The 19,963-nt window shown below is 45.8% G+C and overlaps 5 protein-coding genes across 5 annotated transcripts; 4 read left to right on the top strand and 1 right to left on the bottom strand.

The window, feature by feature from the left end:
* Window positions 1-1,520: 1,520 nt before the first annotated feature.
* On the top strand, window positions 1,521-3,979 carry PAAG_06428 (hypothetical protein; the record flags this gene model as incomplete). The annotated part of the gene is made up of 4 exons (XM_015845887.1): window positions 1,521-1,635; window positions 1,714-1,730; window positions 1,894-2,004; window positions 2,084-3,979. The coding sequence occupies 4 exons, from the start codon at window positions 1,521-1,523 to the stop codon at window positions 3,977-3,979; spliced, it is 2,139 nt and encodes a 712-aa protein (XP_015700113.1).
* A 3,013-nt stretch (window positions 3,980-6,992) lies between these two features.
* On the bottom strand, window positions 6,993-9,921 carry PAAG_06430 (GPI mannosyltransferase; the record flags this gene model as incomplete). The annotated part of the gene is made up of 7 exons (XM_015845888.1): window positions 6,993-7,124; window positions 7,256-8,495; window positions 8,550-8,741; window positions 8,791-9,002; window positions 9,072-9,302; window positions 9,382-9,783; window positions 9,832-9,921. The coding sequence occupies 7 exons, from the start codon at window positions 9,919-9,921 to the stop codon at window positions 6,993-6,995; spliced, it is 2,499 nt and encodes an 832-aa protein (XP_015700114.1).
* Window positions 9,922-10,376: 455 nt separating this feature from the next.
* PAAG_06431 (ornithine aminotransferase) lies at window positions 10,377-11,931 on the top strand (the record flags this gene model as incomplete). Its single annotated transcript, XM_002791646.2, has 3 exons — window positions 10,377-10,928; window positions 11,037-11,738; window positions 11,803-11,931. 3 exons carry the CDS (start codon window positions 10,377-10,379, stop codon window positions 11,929-11,931), a joined length of 1,383 nt encoding a protein of 460 aa, XP_002791692.2.
* Window positions 11,932-12,979: 1,048 nt separating this feature from the next.
* PAAG_06432 (hypothetical protein) lies at window positions 12,980-13,795 on the top strand (the record flags this gene model as incomplete). Its single annotated transcript, XM_015845889.1, has 1 exon — window positions 12,980-13,795. One exon carries the CDS (start codon window positions 12,980-12,982, stop codon window positions 13,793-13,795), a length of 816 nt encoding a protein of 271 aa, XP_015700115.1.
* Window positions 13,796-17,677: 3,882 nt separating this feature from the next.
* On the top strand, window positions 17,678-18,268 carry PAAG_06433 (hypothetical protein; the record flags this gene model as incomplete). Its single annotated transcript, XM_002791648.2, has 1 exon — window positions 17,678-18,268. One exon carries the CDS (start codon window positions 17,678-17,680, stop codon window positions 18,266-18,268), a length of 591 nt encoding a protein of 196 aa, XP_002791694.1.
* Window positions 18,269-19,963: the final 1,695 nt, after the last annotated feature.

Raw genomic sequence — 19,963 nt, forward strand, 5'->3', positions numbered from 1 at the left:
TATGTGTTCGATCCGTGTATAGCTGGAAAGTGAAATGGGAGATTTGGGGATTTGGTTAAAATAGTGACCTGTTATAAAGAGCTTCTCAGATTAGAAAAATGATCATGAAAAGTTACATCCTTTCTCAGTGCGAAATGGGTTTTTAATAGTTTTTCAATCATCAACGGTCAACGAGAGATAAACTCACTCCAATCTGGCCAACTACTTGTCACTTGAGATTCCAAGGCTTTCCCACTGATGTCCTATGTTTCTATGAATAGATGACGACCTAATGCTGAAGAAAGATAGAATGATACATCAGAAGGGAGAAGTTCAAAAGTATCCATGCTTACTTGGCTGGGAAAGCCTCTTCGGAGTCAGAGATGTTTCCATCTCTGGCGATGAAAGGGCACAATTAGGAATTGACAGTTCCGAATAATACACTGAGTGCGTCCTTGTAGAAAAGGTGGCAGGAGATAGAGATGTAAGTCGCATGCCCTGATGATTATTAATAAAGCCTGATTGCGCGGGACCTGTCTCGATAGTGGCGTTAACTTCGAGGTGTTGGATCGTACATATAATGTAAATATAGTTCCCGTGTTCTGAATGAACAGCCGCACAGCCGTAACTTTCCAGTCGCAAGCATTTGTGAACCTTATCCAGCGTTGTGGAATAAAATATGGAATATCCATGGAAGTCACTTGTGATGCGAGTTCCATGGTTCTGTTTGCTGGCTTCCTTGATCTGTTGCTGGGATCCAAGCTGTCAAAACTAGTTCCTGGACTAGCTTTAGTTAAACCCAAGTAGTTCTGGAAAACTGTTAGAGCCGAACTGTTAGCAAGGAACAATTTTTCTTTAAGGAAAAGGAGGATTCAAGCTGGGATCGGCATGTTTCTTCATGCACATACAGACGCCGTAGCTCAGTGAGTTCACGCAATCAACCTATTGTTGGTGTTCACCAGCCAGGTATGTTGGTAGTGGCTGAAGCTGGGTTGAAATGCTGGAATAGTTTTTCTGAGGGGGTGTGTTGGTTAACGTCACCAAAACGCCTTAGGGAGAAAGTCGAGATCGCTTTTAGCCGCACTTAATAATGCTGTCATCTCCACCATCAGCACCACCGCCTCACGACTACAGACCACTTCTTTACCACCACCACGACGCTCTATCTCCCTGAACCCCTCTCTCTCTCCCTCTCATTCTCTCTGTCGAGGAACAAATTACCGTTGCTTTACACTGGTGTTAAATGTGTTCCCCCATTTTGATGTTCACTCTCCCCCTCTCCCTCTCCCACGCTCACTAATCTCATCGTGAGACACCCGCGAGATAGGAGTAATTACCAAGCTAGCCAGGGATTGCAGACCCGTGCAGTTTCTGCAAGACAGACAGACAATCTCTCCGTCCTTTATCATTTCTGCCTTCTTCTCCCACGAAAATTCTCGTAAGACGAATAATCTGTCGACCGCATCCGTTACTCTCAGAACTTTAACCCCATCTCCCCCCTCAGCCAACCTACCAGCCAGAAAATTAGCCGTCCTGCAAACATGACTTCAGCTCTGAGTAAACGCCAACAGGCACGCAATGAGAGAGCCCTGCAGGAATTGATTACAACGGTTCCCGGCAATGAGCGGTGTGTTGACTGTCAAGCGAGGAATCCAGGTATGTCTCCTCCCCTCACAGCACTGCCCCCCGGTAAGATCTTCTTTACTCATGCTAAGCGCTTTCTGTTCTACATAGGATGGGCTAGCTGGAATGTGAGTTTCATCCTTCCACCTTTGTTATTTCCTCTTGATATTCCTGTATACCGGCGAGTTGTGTTCTGGAACATCTCAATTATTCTCTGTGCCAAGAGCTGGGGTATAAAATTCGGCCTGCTACATTGATAAATCTTAATATCTAACGTTCTTGTTTTGGTAGCTGGGCGTGTTCCTGTGCATGCGATGCGCTGCGCTGCACCGCAAGTTGGGCACGCATATATCAAAGGTGAAATCGTTGAGCATGGATAGCTGGTCATCAGATCAGGTGGATGTGAGTTGGCCCAGGTGACAATGCTGGTGACCGTTGAGAATGCTATAACACATCCCAGATGCTAATATTTTGACCGAAGAATATGAGAAAAAATGGCAACCTCGTTGTGAACAAAATATACAACCCGAGAAACGTCAAACCTCCTATCCCAATTGATGTAGACGAGGCTGACTCTGCAATGGAGAGGTTCATCCGCCAAAAATATGAATCGAAGGTATTGGAGGATGGACGACCAAAGCCCCCCAGCCGACATGACCCCAGCTACACCTCCACGAAAGCACGTGTAGAGTCGCCTCCACCTCTACCTCCAAAAACGGGAAGGCGGTTTGGTTTTGGTCTGCGGTCCGCCCCTTTTTACAGCACCTCCGCCCAATCAGAACAAATATCTCCTCAAGTTGACTACACCTTTTCGTCAAACAGACAATCTAGAAGCTTTGGAGCCAGCGTTGTTGATAGAGGTGGAACATTCGAGTCAAAACTAGAGGCGTTACGAGAATTGGGATTTCCAGATAACAAGCGCAATGCGACGATCCTGAAAGGGATGAATGGGAATATGGATAAAACTATCGAGTCATTGGTTAGGCTGGGAGAAGGGGTTGATCCTCGTCCAAGAACCCGGGCTCCGGTCCCGAAGTCGACACCTACGAGTTCGCAATTCTCAGAGCCAACAAAAAGCGCCAAGTCCGCCGTATCCACTAATCCATTTGAAAATCTGGATTCTGCTCCGTCGCGTGCAAGATCTAGCTATGCGGGTAGTCAGGTTGAACCGCAACGCCACAACGCCAACGGTGGCACATCCTACAATCCCTTTGATTCTCTATCGCAACCCGCTCCATCACAATCCACCTTGTCTTTAGACCAGTCCTTCCAACAACTCCAGGTGTCACAGCCTTTATTCCCAAATACTACAGGCGGATACCCGAGTCAACAAGGGCAGTTGCCGTTGCAGAGATATCAGCAATCTATGACACCCCCAGTCACCATGTTACCACAAAACGTGCTTACTGCATCGCCAATGCCCATGAACGACAATTATAATCCATTCTTCCAAAATGATCAGGTTCCGCAGCAAAATACAACCAATAACTCCTATTTGGGCCAGTCACAGAGTCTTTCACCCACCAATCCATTTTTCAGTACGGCTGGTCAAATCCAAGTTCCTCAGTCGCAAATTCCTGCCTCGGCCTACAGCCCTGGCAATTCCAATCAAACTGAAATGCCGCAATTTCAACGTTTCAACACCATGCCAATCCTTCCCCTGCGATCCCAATTCTCGCAGCAACAAGAGCAGCCACAGCAGCAGCCTGTACCGCCTCCGCAACAACCGCAACAACTGCAGCAACATTTCATCCAGCAAGACCATCAAGGACCCTATAATCCTTTCGCCACTTCAGCTGTCGCACCGATGCCACCCTACCAACCTCAATTCACCCCTGGGACGCAACAATTTCCCATCCCCCAACAAACGGGCAAAATCGACAAAACCAGCATCCTCGCGCTATACAATTTCTCTCAACCCCCACCCACAATCCCCGAAAAACCCTTACAACAATCAACCCCTGATCTCTCCACCGCCGACCCCACGCAACCCCAATTCCAAACCCAGCCCCCCACAGGCATCCCCGTACAACAACAAAACCCTAGTTCACTCCTCAACCCCTCCCAGTCCACGAACAGGAACCCATATCACATCGTCCCTCCAAACCCCATCACAAATGGCATGGCCACTACATCTGTACCTTCCATGCCCCTTTCCCAAGCCGTAATGGGCGCGAAATCGCAAATGGGAAATACACCTGCGGGAGGTGGAGGTGGAGGAGGGGGTGGTGGAGTAGGAATTGCGGGGAGAGGAACTGGAAATCCGTTCCCTGCAAGATCACATATGAGTCAGGCGAGTGTGGATATTGGCGGCATGCAGAATGGTCGACATAGTCCGGATATATTTGCGAGTTTGAGTTCGAGGTATGTGCAGTGAACAGGGGAGGAGGTAGCCTAGGAAAGGAAAGGAAATAAATGGGGATTACTGGGGAGATAATTGGATTTATAATTTATATGCATGTGTGTGTTTTCGTATGTTTCTTGTATTCTCTGTTTGTACTGTATTTTAATGAAAATGAATTGATACTTTCTTTCTCTTTTTTCTTTTATTTCTTGTATATATGGTTTTGGTTGTTGTTATTATTCTGCTTTTTTTCTATTTTACTCTCAAACAAATACAAAAACTATAGCTTTTCCTATATCTTTTATGACCATTTTCATTTTCATTTGATTGAGGTTTGATTTCTCTTCCTTTCTTCTTTCAATTTTCAGATGTTCATTTTCTGATATCTTCAGATAAATCTTAAAGCATTTTTCTCAACTGAATTTTTTTCAGAGTCTTACTAAATAGTTTACTACTTGTTAACTAGTGTAATCAATCACCTACCTGATCATATCATCTACTGGATCACTTTCATCCAAATCATTCACAAATTCAGTTATGTCAATGACACTCACTAAAAAGACTTCTAATCAGAAAGCCAGGCTTTTGTTAGTCATTAAAGCTTATAAAGCTAAGCAAACTCTAAGAGGACGGTTATCAACCTTGTTGTTCAGTGGGACTCTAAGCGAGCTAACTACAACTAATAGATATATATATATATATGCACGTGACCTCGGGTAGCCGGGGAATTCTCCAACACAAACTACAACTAACTATTAGAGCCGCTTCTAAGTTATATAATGTTCTCTATTCCTCCCTAGCCTATTGAATCACACATGTGAATGCTCAATTGAAAAATTGAAAACTGATCTCTACAGAAGAAGAATCTCTAGTTCAATGAATAATCTTCATGAATGAGAGAGGACAGTCTCTCTGAATCATGACTGTTTGAGAAATAATCAATCTACTACTTGCTAAGTGTGAATTCAGTGCTTCTACTATTATAAAAGAATGTTGAATTAATAGATTTATACAACAGCATTCCGAACCAAAAACAAAGTTCTCATACAAATATGACTATCAGCTGTCACGGCTTCGATCTAGGCGCAGGTAAACAGGTGTTTGATTGCCAACTAGGTAAGCTACTTCAACGAAATACTAAGATGGTTCCTGAAAGACGGGTCCGGGGAAGGCTCTGTTTATATACCCCTTTCCTAAGCGCGGCTGCTAGGCGGTTCCTGTGTTTACGGGGTATTTGTTTACAGGGTAATTGTTTACAGCGTAACTGTGGGGTGTTGCTATGCCGTTACTAGGCAATTGCATTACCCTTTTCAGCCCAGTGGCCTTACACTGTCGAGTACTCTGGACGGAGCTCGTTCTACGCCGTCACAGCAGATAATAATCAAATGTGAAGCAGTTATACATACACTAAATGAGATTCTTTGCAATGAGAGTAGGGACAAGAAAATAAATAAGAAAGAAAGAAAGATGTTGAATCAAACAAAAGTACTGCTGTTACAGCTTAAAGAGAAACATTGAAGAGATATTGTTGACAAAGATGAAGAAGACGATGAGCATGAAAAACAGTGAAAAAGAGAGCAATATATGTCAAACTACTTTCTGAACAGTTATGATAGCTGCAAATTCATCAGCTAAGACAGTGTCAAATCACACATTATATAAAATCACAGTGTTGTGATAAGACTGTGCAAATATCTCAGTAAAGAAGGTCAAACCAGCAGCAATTATGATCAATATGAATATCAGTCTATCTGACAAGTTGAGAGAGAAAGTGATAGCAGTTAGATATCTTTCTAGTGAAGACATAGTGCTAATCACGGACATATCAGACATCAAGAAGATGCTGATACATGGCAATAAATGACTAAAAGTGCTGAGAAAAAAGACTCAGATTAAGAATGTGTCTTACACAGTCTTGACCAAGAGTGTTCCAATGAATGCAGCAGACTAAAAGAAGAAGAAAAAAAGACTATAGTGACATTCTACAGCCGCAATAGTGCAATCTGCAACTAAGTACATATACAGAAGATATCAGTCTATCAGCATAGAAAGAAAGAAAAGTTTGAAAGTGTGATAATGAATATTGCAACTTCTAAACAGATCAACTTGTTGATGGATAATGAGCTGATCATGAGCAGCATGTTTAGTGAGATGAAGATCTTTCATAAAGAGGCACAGATGACAAGATGCTACAACTGTCAAGAATATGAACACACTGCACAATTCTGCAGAATTAAGACAAGGTGTGAGTTCTACAGATGACATAATCTTGTGAACACAGACACAAAGATTGGCCCATGAAACTATATTTTGAAACTGATGTCAGAATTCAGTCATCACAGATTTATTTAGATCTGCCAGGGACTTTCAAAGGTCCCTATCATCATCTCCACTGAATGTTTCGTCGTGAAAAGGGCGGCTTCATTGGTTCTCGACCCACGTAAACTTGCGCTTAATGCTGGTTCACGATTTTGAAAGCAAGAGAAGCGACAAGTAATGATATACTTGCATCGAGCACGATGGTCACCCCAGTTTGCCGGCTCACAAACCTAGACATGGGCTCCAGGGTCTATGCTTGAAAACAAAACCTCAAGAGAGTTGCGTTGTCAAGCTGATTTTCATACCTTCTATACACGTACATTAGAGAGCCATCTTCTTGCTAGTTCTTCTAGCGACCAACCACCTTCGTCCATTCCAACACCCTTGATGTTGAAAATTGCTATGCAAGAAGTGAAACGTCCTTTAAACAACGATCTACAAATAGAAGTTCAACGAAAAAGAAAAGTTTGAGATGAAAAATGAATAGGAATAAGGACAAAATAGACAAAGCCAAATACTTGAACCGAAAAGTATATGAATGTGAGCTGAGAAGAAAACACCCAAAAGGTATATATAGATACATGCTCATACAAGCCCCAGCCACTCAAACCACTCAAACCCCTACCACATTCAAGACCATAGCCACCTATCTGACCTTGCTCTCGACCTCCTCACCAGTCCATCCCAATCGGGCACCCACGGCGACTCCGTCATCCACGCCGGCCACCTAGTCTGCCTCCTCCTCCACCTCCACGACCACGGCCACGACCAGGTCAACTGCCACCTTCTGGCCTTCCGCTGCAGGGACGAAATAGAAGGCCGCGACCAGGACCAGGACACCTGCCACCATTTCCTGGACCTAGGTGACGAGGGGAGAGGTGGAAAAGATGAGAAGGGCCATTTTGAAAAGAGTGATGATGGCGATGATGACGACGGCCACCAGGAGGACGTGTAGGATGACAAAGACGGGATGAACGAGTTCCCACCCACCCCCATTCCCGGCCGGGATCCTAACCATGAGGACCCCCACGTCGCCTCCCGACGAAACCCATCGATTATCTTATCCAGTTGTCTTTCGCGCTCCACTATGCCCTGTTGCCAGTTGGCCTCGTATTGGTGGCGCGTGTGCTCGCGCCAGTCGCGCTGGATGGTTAGGTCTAGGCACCAGACAACGATGTCACCTTTGCGTCTCCAGTCGTCGTGCCAAGCTGTGTTCCAGGTGCGGTAGCATTCTGAGTAGGATGAACTGTGCATGGCGGTGAGGAGGGTGGGTTCCAGCTGGGAGAAGAAGATGAGGTAGTCGGGCCAGGTATGGTTGTAGGTAGTTGTATTAGTGGTGATGGGGGATAGTGAGGGTGTGGGTGCCTGGTTGGTGAGCTTGTAGGAGGGTTTTCGGGGGAAGTCTCGTAATCCCCCTTTCATATTTTTTTGGAGGAAAGCAAGGGGATTGGCGTAAAATTGATCTGCTTCATCGAGGTAGTTGGCCTTTTCGACTGAGTTGAGGTTTACGGGTGGTTCACATGACAGAGCCCATGCTTGGATGCCAGGGAAGACAAGATGGGAGCGCCAGGGGGTGCTATGACATGGCATGAGGAAGCCAACCGTCATCACTGCCGGGATTAGGGGAGAAAGAGCAAGGGCTGATCGAGATTCTAGTTTGGTGGGGTTCTTAGTCAAATAGTGACTTTCGTATTGGGCACGGAGATAATCCATGATCTTGAGTATGCCGGATGCGTGAGACGCAGTTGTATAGTAGGAAATACAAACGTTCACGAGAACGAGGAATATTAACAAGAGGCGGCGGGGGACATTTGAAGGCGAACTGGAGGAGATGGCGGGTAGAAAGTATCTCACCAACGGCGAGGAGGTAAGGATTATTAGGGATGGGAGGAGTGGATAAATAAAGCGAACTTCCTTATGGGATATTAGAGAAAGGACAGCAGGCATAAACACACATACAAATGCGAGTTGGCGACTTATGGAGTTCTGTTGACTGGTGTAACTTTTCTGGTTACTGAATAAAGCTTGGAAAAGTCCGACTAAGGAGAACGGAAGAGCTGTCGTGAGGAGAAGTGGATAGCCTTGAGAGAGGTAGTAATGCCAGTCATTTCTTCCGTAAAATATGGCAAGGGATTGAGCGATATTGAAGTAGAGAAATTTAAAGGGGGGAAACGTCCAAGAGCCGTAATAGGAACGATCCAGGAGTATTGATATCCCAAGTACAACGGATCTAAAGTGATGTTAATTTTATTTTTCACATCTGTATGTGATGGAAGAAACATACCCTGAGACTGCGGCTTTACATATAAAAGTTGAAAGTTCTTTGGTAGTCGGTCTGAGGAAGAGGGATGTTTTCGCTTGGTGGATTGACATGGGTGTCTTGAATATAGCGAAAGTTGCCAGACAAATCCAAATAAAGAGATTGGATGGGCGTAGAATGCAAGCAAGAGCAGCGAGAAGAAGACATAACCGCAAGCTATACAACGGTTAGATTAAATCAAAATATGAAACTGTCCGCACCATACCTAGAAAATGGCATTGGTCCATTTCGACGTGCGATGGAGCGGTTTCTTGTGACTTCATTTTTAACATCTGCTTCTTGGGAGGAGGGCGACTCCGATGGCCATTCCCACGGCCACAAATACAATGCGGCGATTGTAAGGGTTGCCTCAAGGCAGTTTGATAATGTTCGGGTTGAACAAAACCATTGCCAGGGACTCAGGGCGGTCAGCGCTAGCTACACAAAAAAAAAACAATCAGGGCCTAATATTCCATATATGAATATCCAAAATTCGGTGTCACCGACAGCAGCCCAGGCCTCATAGCTGTAATTCCCATATATTTTGCCAGCCAGCTTCCAAGTATAAAAATCTCCAATGGCAGCGAAATACGCTTGTGTGAGTTTTGGAGCCACGACCAAGAGGTTTGCGCGATTTAGCGGGGATGCCCATATCGATTCAGATATTAAATTGGACAGATAATATATCGCAGCAAAAATATAAGGATGGATGGAAGATCGTAGGTGATGTTTCCATTCCTAAATGCGAACGATTTTTTTTTTTTTTTTCTTGTCAGTCGCGGTAAATGCAGTCGAAAAGTTCAACGCAAATTCGTACCCAAGTTATCCAAGCACCACTGTCTTTGCCAAATGCTATTTGCCATGCTGGTTCCAGCGATTGGTAAAACTCATCCGGCTGGAAAAAAGTCCTGACGCAGAGCGCATTCAGAGCGCGGAATGCAATAAGGAAGAGAAATATATTCTGTGGGGTAGTGGTAACTAATCGTCGCCGGGACTGTCTTGTCGTTGACTGGAGGGGTATGGAACTGGAACCATGCATGTCGTCTAGGTTGGAGGAAGCTTGCCTGGATGGTGTATAGGTTGTAGACGTAGTTGTAGTTCCGCATGTGTATAGTGGGGAGTCGGCCGTGTTAGGTATGCAGAGTGATATGCGGAGTCCGAACCTGGACAGCAAACTCAACGCTAAATGGTGCACCAGGAATCCGAAGAGCCAGTCACTCTAGGTACACATGGCAGGGAACTCCGTTGAGTTGGCCAACCTTCCAACCTTCTTGTGGCTGCGGTGTCTTGTGATTGGAGGGGTGGGTGGAGAAGAGGTTGGTGGTTGAGGGTGAGAAATTACTCTGTCCACACCCATAATGACGCCGTTAAATTGCAGGTGACCTTGTTGCAAGGCTAGCGGACTAGCGCTAGTTCCATGACTTTTCCATGCATGTATCACCCTGCGGTAAACCCAGTACAGAGTGACTTCTTTTGTGGGGAACCTGGCCCGGTTATGTAAGCCGGTCGTTTATTGTCGGGCTTAATCGCCTCCGCCGGCAAGCTATATATAAAGCGCGGCATTGTCCAGCAGTTCCAAGGTTACGATTCCTAGTCCTTCCCCGGGAAAACACCTAAAGCTTAACTGTAGATTAACCTTAAATATACCCTTCTGAATATTTTTCAGGTTCTTTTGGCTAATTGCTTGGGTAGTTAACATTCCCCTACATCATCTTGACTGTCTTCGGACCCCCCTGATCCACTCTCCCAATACCAAGAGATCCCGCCTCCGCCCTCCACCAACCCAGTCTCTATACCCCCGCCACCAACAACATGTCCCCAATGGCCCCGAACGAAAGTCCTACGAACCCTGCGCAGAGAAGCAAGACTGCCCTGACAGCAAATACCTTGTCCGGACAGGCTACTCCTCTGGACCGTTCCCGCTTCCATGCCTCTTCAACCTCCTCCGCCATCACCGCAGAGCATCAATATGCCGCCCACAACTACCACCCCTTGCCGATCGTCTTTGCCCGTGCCGCTGGCACAACTGTCTGGGATCCCGAAGGACGTTCCTACCTCGATTTCCTCTCCGCCTATTCCGCCGTCAACCAGGGTCACTGTCATCCGGAGTTGGTCAAGGTCTTGGTTGACCAAGCTTCAACCCTCACCTTGAGCTCCCGAGCTTTCCACAACGATGTTTTCCCCAAATTTGCGGAATTTGTCACAAAGTTTTTTGGCTTTGACATGGTCCTCCCCATGAACACGGGTGCAGAGGCTGTTGAAACAGGGATCAAAATTGCCCGGAAATGGGGTTACAAAGTCAAGGGCATCCCCCGAGACCAAGCTGTTGTATTAAGCGTGGAGAACAACTTCCATGGACGCACTGTCAGTTAACTAAAATAGAGTTCGGATTATTTTTTCTTTCACCTTTTCATTCTCTCCATTCCCGGAAAGCCCTATTTCATTTAACTGACCGGAAGGGCAAAAATGCAGTTTGCAGCGATCTCAATGTCCACTGACCCCGAATCAAGGGAGAACTATGGACCTTACTTGCCCCTAATCGGCAGCTCAGTTCCAGGCACTGATAAGCCAATCGTATTCAATGACAAAGCATCGCTTCGCGAGGCATTCGAAAAAGCGGGGCCGTCTATCGCAGCATTCCTTGTTGAGCCAATCCAGGGTGAGGCAGGCATTGTCGTGCCGGACGAGGACTATCTACAGGAAGCCAGAGCACTCTGCGATAAACACAATGCCCTCCTCATCTGCGACGAGATCCAGACTGGCATTGCCCGAACGGGGAAACTGCTTTGCCATGAATGGAGCGGCATTAAACCCGATCTCGTCTTGCTGGGCAAGGCCATATCGGGCGGCATGTACCCCGTCTCCTGCGTCTTGGGCAGGAAAGAAGTCATGCTCACAATTGAGCCTGGAACGCATGGCTCTACCTACGGTGGTAACCCTCTGGGCTGCGCTGTCGCTATTCGCGCACTGGAGCTTATCCGCGACGAAAAGATGTCGGAGCGCGCAGAAAAGTTTGGCCAGCAGTTCCGTGAGGGATTGGCTACGATAAATAGTCCCATAATCCAGACCATTCGTGGTAAAGGTTTGTTGAATGCCGTTGTCATCGACGAGTCTAAAACTGGCGGACACTCTGCATGGGATCTCTGTATGTTGATGAAAGACAAGGGATTATTGGTGAGTGCTTTTTTTCCGATGTTTTGCACACTTGTATCTGTCTAATGTTTAATATTTGCGGTAGGCCAAACCGACTCACCAGAATATCATTCGCTTTGCGCCTCCTTTGGTGATTACAGAAGAAGAGATGAAAACCGCATTGAAGATTATCGAGCAATCCGTTAAGGAGCTGCCAAAAATGAAGAGTGCATAGAGTGGAGAGAGCCCACCCCACCGCCATCTGAAACTTCTTTTTTCAAGGAAAAAGCTAATCATTAGCTCACTGCAACATATGTCTCATCTCCTGTTTACGACCGGGGACAAAGTTTCTTCTCCTGCATCCCTTATTATCCCAACCTGAAATTCCTTTTCCTTTTTCACTAGCAACTCAATTTCCTTGGTATATATTTTCCACTATGTAATCGTGCAATAAATGGCGTATGGCAGGCATAGGGCGGTTTCGGACCCGGGGGAAGGGGGTGTTGGCTGTTCTGTCTTCCATCAGTTTACAGAGGCAAAAGGGCTTTCTTGTTGCTATTGGGTTGTGGAGTGGGACTTTTTCTGTTTCCCCTTCGTTATTAATCCTGTGCATGTACATGTATGTGATACACTCACTGTACACTACGGTTGATGCTTCATGGCTTGGGAGGTTGTTGGTTATTGCTTCTGCCTTTTTTGGATGACCTTGAATATTCCAATCAAATGAAATTGGTATCATTTATGTAGGGGATAATGAATTTGATGATGAATGAGTGGGGAAAAAAAAATCGGGGTAGCTTGCCTTTTTCTCCCCTCCTTTCTCCGTGTTTTCTTTGGGAAAATATCCCATGTCGGTCCGATTATTTTCGTCTGTATTCCTTGACACCTTCACTACTCGTCATTAAACTGGGAAGTGAGAAAGCTGGACAGAAAAAGCGACATGTCACGTATTTTCGAATGTACTTTCAAATTTTTCAAACTCTCACCAACATATCAAGGAAAAGCAGCCAATAGACTACCATATATATACCTCCTCAAGGAACACAAACCTCAATGACCCCTCTCACCGGTCAGTACCGAACAGCCAGGAGTCATATTAGGGGAACGGGCGCACTTGTTCGGGAAGAAGGTTATTATCCCATTCGACCGCTAGGCCAGTGTCTTGTGGCCCTCTTCCCGTGCAGGGAGCTGAGACATCGGATTTTGTGGAGCATATATACCCCTCCCGCTACTCTTCGGGGACCTCTGCCCCATACGCCAAAGAGTGTGGTGAGTCATTTCTGATGAGTTTGATGACGTTCCAATGGATATCTCCATTGATGACGGCAAGTGATTTCCTGTCCCCTAGTGCGCGAGCTATCTATTTCGATGCAGATCTCATCTTAACGGACGATCTGTTATCTGCCGTCGATGCCTATGTTGGCTGCCATATCATGGATAATGCTATATGTGGCTTGCACAGTGATAAATACCGCATCCTCGCAACTCAAGCACTGCACGTCCTCGGTCGATGCGACCATATTACGTTGATGAATGACGGACGCATAGATACCATCGATATTTTTGATAACCTTATGTGCGACGGCAAAGTGTTCCACCCATTGCTGGCTGCTACCTCCCAGGAAGAGGATGTTTCCAAGAAAGACGACGAATTGGATGATGAGATCGAAGACGAAAAATGTCAAAAAGTCGGAAAAGAAGTCCCACTGATTGTCTTGTCTCTGTTGTTGGCGAGCAGGGTAAACATTGTGATAAGCCTGTGGCTTTCATACTGGACCTCAAACAAGCTAGACTTGTCGCAAGACCAATATACTGTTATCTACGCTGGATTTTCTGGTTCTCGATTAGTGTTATTTTTAGCATTTTCGACAATTCTATCATTAAGCAGAACGAGTGCTAGCAAAGCGATGCTTCACAAAGCAATGACACGGGTTTCAAGGGTACCCCATGTCCTATTTTACTGCGCCAATGGGTCGTATTGCCAATCGATTTTCAGAGGATATTCAAACAATGGACAACGAGCTGACCGATGCGATGCGAATATACTACATAACCCTCTCGTTAATCACTTCCAAAATAATTCACAACATTTATTGTGATGGGGGATACCAAAAATGCAGAAGATGATAGAAGACCAAAGAGATCATAAAGGAATTATGCATATATCAAAAAGGACAGGCAAAAGCAGGCAGTTCGTGTTTTTTCGATGATTTGGCGATATTCTCTCCATAGACATGGAGCCAAAAAAGGGGTTGAGTCCAGTTTGGTGCCTCGACATGAAGAGATATAATTCTGCTAGCCCTAACTGAGCGGCGTGCATAAGAGTATAATGGTTGCCTCGCACAAACATGCTATGATAGACATGCCCCTTCGGAAGGACAAGAGAGAGAAGAGACTTTGCACAACATGCGAAATGCCAAATGCAAGGGGCGAAAAAAGAAAAGCCTAGAACAAATGTAACTTCTCTAAATTTCTACAGTTTTCCTGCAGATAAGATACCCCTCTGACAGTGAGTATCTTAAATTGAATATCTAGGATAGATGGGATCCGCTGACAGGAGTTGAGGAATAATTCTCATAGACTTGAGGGGGACGAACCTCTCTGAGTTTCTATACCTTTTAACTTTCTTCATTTCTTGTTGTTCGTGCCGTTTAGGGCGACAAACTAAAAAAAGCCCCTCTCTGTCTAATGGTAAGAGGTTTGTAGAGGTATGCGTGCCGTGTTATATCTGCATCATGGTGGGAATAAGCAAGGACAACTCTCAACAGCGCGAGTCTTAGTATTGAATGGGGTTTGGATTCTTGGATAGGCTTCTGTATGGGATGGGAATAGGTTAAATTCCCAAGCTTTAATCCAATCCAATCGCACCCCCGTGGTTTGGTCCAACAGAAGCACCTATATCCGTGTGAGTGAGATATCCGCTGAGGGGCTAAAAAATAGATTCTCAGCTTCTCGCATCGAATATCCCTTTTTTATTTTATTTTCGTTTCTTGCTTCACCCTGCATTTTTCAGCACAAGACAAGATAGTCAATCAACCACCCGCAGGCTCCGCTAGATAGCGAGTGGCTAAAAAGTAATTGCTGTAGGGGTAAAATATAGTTAATCACCAAGCGGGATATTCCCAAAAGACTGTTCATGATGTGCGCACACAACCCGTTCGAGGTAATAACGCGGCTCGCTTCCCGCCCTTCTATACTTCTGCAAACTATACTTTGCCATCACACATACGGTCCCTAGTGCATAATAATAGCGCATTTTGTGCCGCAAAGCATAGCACGAGGGTAACCTTGATGAAATTATCGAGAAGTCACTGAAACTGTCGTGAAAGAAAAAGGTGCCCGGAAGGACGTAACTTAGATAAGAGGAAGCTACACGAAGCAATGCTTGGTATCCAGATAAAATATAGCAAACATTCGAGAGGGGAATAACTGTTGGGTAGGGCTTGAACTTGAACTTGGTGAACTCCCTCTCAGACCGTGGAAAAAGGTCATACTAAGGTTTGGAAAGTCTATCCGGTATGGCTATGGATAAGCAAATTGACCAGAGTCGTTCAAAGAACGAGTCGGCGGGGGGGACCCCATTCTTCGATGTTCGAGAACTCGGTCACTGCGCTTCCGCTTGAAGGTGGACGGGGGGTTGCAGACACTCCGATCGCAATGATTTGTAGAACTTGAATTCTTCTGCCGCCACAGTGGCGCATCAAGATGCAGAACTGGGGTCCTTGTGGTTGGGAAATGGTCGTCACCAAATAAGCTAGACAGTCGATGTGAAGAGTTAAGAGGAGATTTCACCTTTGCAATGGCTACTCCCAGAGGTACTACTTGCGACGAAGCAGCCACACAAGGATGGACCAAGAGAAAGGTAGTTACCACGAGAGGAGTTTATTTATCAAGTACATAGTTAGTGCAAAGAATCGAATGAGAGGAAGAGAAAACTTTGGGTTGTAAACAGCGGGAAGGAAAGTTATCTAGTTACCACACGGAGTGCCCCGTAGTCGGATGGAAGAGAGCCTCGTCATATATCATTGGCCATTATTATTTTTTTATTTTTTTATTTTATATTTTTTTTTGGGGTTTTTTTTTTTTTATTATTTATTATTATTATTTTTTTATTTTATTTTATTTTATTTTATTTTTTTGCATGAGGGTTCGGTGTCTCAATCGACATCAGTGACCTATTAACCTGAGCGAACTGAAGATCCGCACGATGTTGCTCAGCATTTATTGTGCATTCAGGAACAGAAACTGTGTGAGATAAAAGTAGTACGCAGCCAGAGAACCGACAATCCCACCATATTTTATTCATTGTATTTCATTTTGGTTCAGCAGCGCTCTGCGATACGACGGTATTCCCCAAGGAATAATCTTACCGGCTCAGACAGCAAACGAGGACGCACGGGTGAGAACCCAGCGATCCCACAAGTTGCAACTGAACGGGACTCAAGGAACTTGGCTCTTCAGGAGATTCGACTAGCCGTCCTCAAATTTCAAAAATCGCCAAAGATCCCAGCAAACAGCTAACTGAAAACCAAGCAGGCTAGAAGCGAATCTGACCGCTCAACGCCTCTTGTGACCACCGCAGCGGCGCTGCTAACCACGACCATTGGTGACAATCCTATCTAAAGTTCAGGGACCAGAAACTGGGCCCGGTTAGTTTCAGTTGCTTTTTAGTCGTTGGCGCCCCGGGGACCTGACAGACTCCATTAGCGTAGTTGGACCGTGGATCAACCGCCCCAACCAGAGAACAAAGAAACTCTCCCAGACTCCCACCCCCTTTTAGTTTCCATTAGTGTTCAGTCAGTTGAGTTTTGGGTTTGCGCAGCGAGATTGGGGCAAACCAACGCTGCTGCTGGCACCGCCGATTGCTGTTCGAATCATAGATTCTAGAGCACTTGCACGCTTCTTGCATCCTCTCACCCTTCACTGAGTGAAATCCAACGAAAAACTAATAATATAATAATAATTCTGCGCCATATGATCTCTTCCCGCACTTCTTCTTCTTCTTCTTCTTCTTTTTCTTCATGAAAACATATATAACAGCCGTGTTGGTTTTGATATAACTGAATATTCGATATTACCCCTTTCCCGGAAAGGTGATCAGAGGCAATTGTCGCCAACCAACCCGTGCAACCCATTCGCCTTTATTGATCAGCTTTCCGCGCTCAATACCCACCCCACCACCCGCAGCAGAGAAACCTTGATATACGAGCAGCGCAACTCGCAAGGACATGCATAAGGGACCGACGACAACATCCAGTCCTCGACTCTGCTGAATAACCAACCAACCCCCTCCCCCGGGCAGACACGCCCGGCAGTGCCTTCTCAAGGCCCAGCACTCGCCTGCCGCGCTGCTGGTGTTGACCTCCCCCCCCTCCCCCGAGGAACTTGGAAGGCGTCACCCTCGAGAAAACCTCCTGCCGCGCCACCCCGCCCCCCCCCCTCCCCGGTCGTCTCTCGGTCCGATATCAATTGTTATTTCCATCGACCGATCTCTTTCTCGATCTCTTTTCTCGCACTCTCTCCCCAACCTCTCATTCTATCTATCTATCAGCAAAAACCACGAATGCCACCCTGTCCGGGCCATCCGGTCAACATTTCTTAACTCTCCAGAACTCCCCATATGCTCATTGTCCTCTGCGACATCTTTATGCATTAGCTCAAATTCTTCCCTTTCATCAAAACAGCTTCGCAGCATTCCTCACCTAGCAGCCTTTTCATTAAGAAAGGTTGGCAGATATTTTCAAGTAATTCCATCCCTCCGCTTCCAGGGAGCTGTGGTACCTGTCGCGGCATAAAGAAAATCGGAACCCGAGAACTTCAAAAACTATTTTCAGGGGGCTGTCACAGCCCCTAAAATTACAAACAAATCAGAACTATCGCCATTACATTGCTTCCCACGCAAACAAAGAACAAGGAAAAGAAAAAGATATTTCTTCCCTTCTGGCTTTTCCCTCCGCAGAGAGTGTGTGTGCCCTTGCACCATGGCTTCATTCGAAAAGGATATCAAGGCCGGGGAGGCTGGCGAAGTTCCCCTCGCCACCGCCAGACAAGAGCAACAAAATCTTCATGACGACCACGACTCTCCTACCGATCTGACCTTGTCCGGCTGGACAGCGCACGAAGACAGGCATCTCCCTTCACCCAATCCATGTTATCGCCCACCCGGGAGCCCGGCAAGTAGCGAGTTCGATCCCTCTCGGGGAGCAAAGCCCTACTCCCCCTTCTACAAGCACCCAACAACCCGCACGTCGCTAGAACAGTTGAGAAACGAGACCTCGCACCGGTGCAGTCAAAGGTACAGAATGCATGATGTCGAGAACGGGTACCAGGCTGGCCTTAGACCATCGATGGATGGTCAGGGGAGCACTAGAGGCCTATGGGTGGATAGCAGGCAAAAGAATTCCAGATGGCTAGGAAGGCTTAGCCAGAAGCAGAAATTTGCCGTCAAGGCATTGATTGCCGTCATCATTGTGGGCTCCATGGTGGGAATAGGGTTGGGCATTTCAATTGCTCTTGGTGGAGGCGTTTGGAAATCAAGTAACCAGCAAGTGGAAATCCCAAGACCGGGGTGAAGGCGGCTGCCGGAGTTGGATAAAGGTGTGAATATTTTCAGTGCACTGCTGAGTGGCTTGTTGGTTGATGCCATCCCCCACTCCCAAAAGACTCATACACCACATGAATTCAGCTGACGGATATACAAATGGTAGGAATGATGCCATCATTTTTTTCTTCTCATCTTTTTAGGATACTTTGTCTCTCCCTCCAACGATTCCAGCCTGACTTGTTTTTTCTCTCACTCGTTCGTGGTAACTTCTCATTTTCGTACCGACGATATAATCGTGACATTTTCAAAGCCTCGATGGACACAACAGCGCATCGTTGCTCCTATACCTCTGTATAAACAGAACTGGCTGGGAGGAATTCTTTAATAGGACACTGCAAATGGCGTCCAAGGCGTTCTTCTGTTGGGAAATGGGTGTCTGGAATCTGACATTGGCGTTTTTGCATATATGGCGGGAAATTGAAAGTCTCCATTTCCCATCAGCAGATGTGCGCTATTGTTATATATTCATTATCATATATGTATATCCGGCGTTTTTGAGAATCAGTCGATCCTCAACGCACCAAGGCGATCTTTTTATAGATACATATATAGATACCTAGCTAGAGACTGGGACAATTAATTTTCATTTGATATAAAAAAAGAAAAATTTGACGATGAAAAGAGAAAACCATAATTAATTATTTTCATCGCCATCTGCCTGTTGTGAAAACCGGCAACCTCGGCAAATATATCTCACTCTTGTTGTAAGGGCAACGCACGCTCCACAAATCACATGACCCACAACTTGCTACAAAACCGAGAACTTCTCCACTGCAACACGTTTTTTCTCTCTTTTAATTTCTCTCTCCATCAAAAAGTAAACAGAACCAGCCACGACCGTCGTTTTTAGCAAAAGGCCTTTTATTAGGTCGCCCCACAGCGACGTGTTGCCATGAAGCCTCTCTGGAGGCTTCAGTGGTTCTGGAGACTAAGTCTAAAATCCTTGATAGGAAGTTTCTTTCCCGTTGATACTACGGGTCCTCTTTGGTGAGGGCGATGGGAAGGGAATGTCGATGATGGGATACATTTCGTTCTTTTATCTTCTAATGCAAGGAGATGGATGTTTTCAGCTTGTGTTTGAACTTGCGACGGGTGTCATTGTCTGTCATCAATTAATCGTGGGGAAGAAGGCTTCCTGAGTCTAGCACTTTTTCTCTCGTCTGTCAGGTTGTGAAGGTGTTAATGAGAGAAGTTGCAGTTCACGTATTACTGATGGGCAGATTTATGTTGCTCGATGGTAATTCATCTGTAAGGCCCCCTTTACACCCTTTTCCAATCTTTCCCTGATGCTACTTGATTCGATTTGTGTTCCCCTGCAATGAAGATCAACGCGCTACTTGACTTCGCTCAAGTCATACCCGTTTCTGCTAGACGGATTTTTTACTGCCTTGTTTTCGTTCATCATCCCAGTCCAGTTTTATAGTACAGCTTGTTGGAATCTGCCACAGAATATGTTCAGGTCCGCCTCTTCATTTCATGCCCTCTGATGATTTCACTTGTACAATTCATGCGTCTCCTGGTTAATTTTATTGTGGACAAACACAAATGGCTCGATAGAGTCGACTCACAGTACCTGCTTCTGGGAAATTTTCCTTGAGTAAACACTGTACAGCGCGCGCTATGTCATTTGCTCTTGGGGGAAAAAAAAGTAGCCGCCAAGTAA

The sequence above is a fragment of the Paracoccidioides lutzii genome (assembly GCF_000150705.2).
Source record: "Paracoccidioides lutzii Pb01 unplaced genomic scaffold supercont2.18, whole genome shotgun sequence".
Taxonomy (NCBI): Eukaryota; Fungi; Ascomycota; class Eurotiomycetes; order Onygenales; family Ajellomycetaceae; genus Paracoccidioides; species Paracoccidioides lutzii.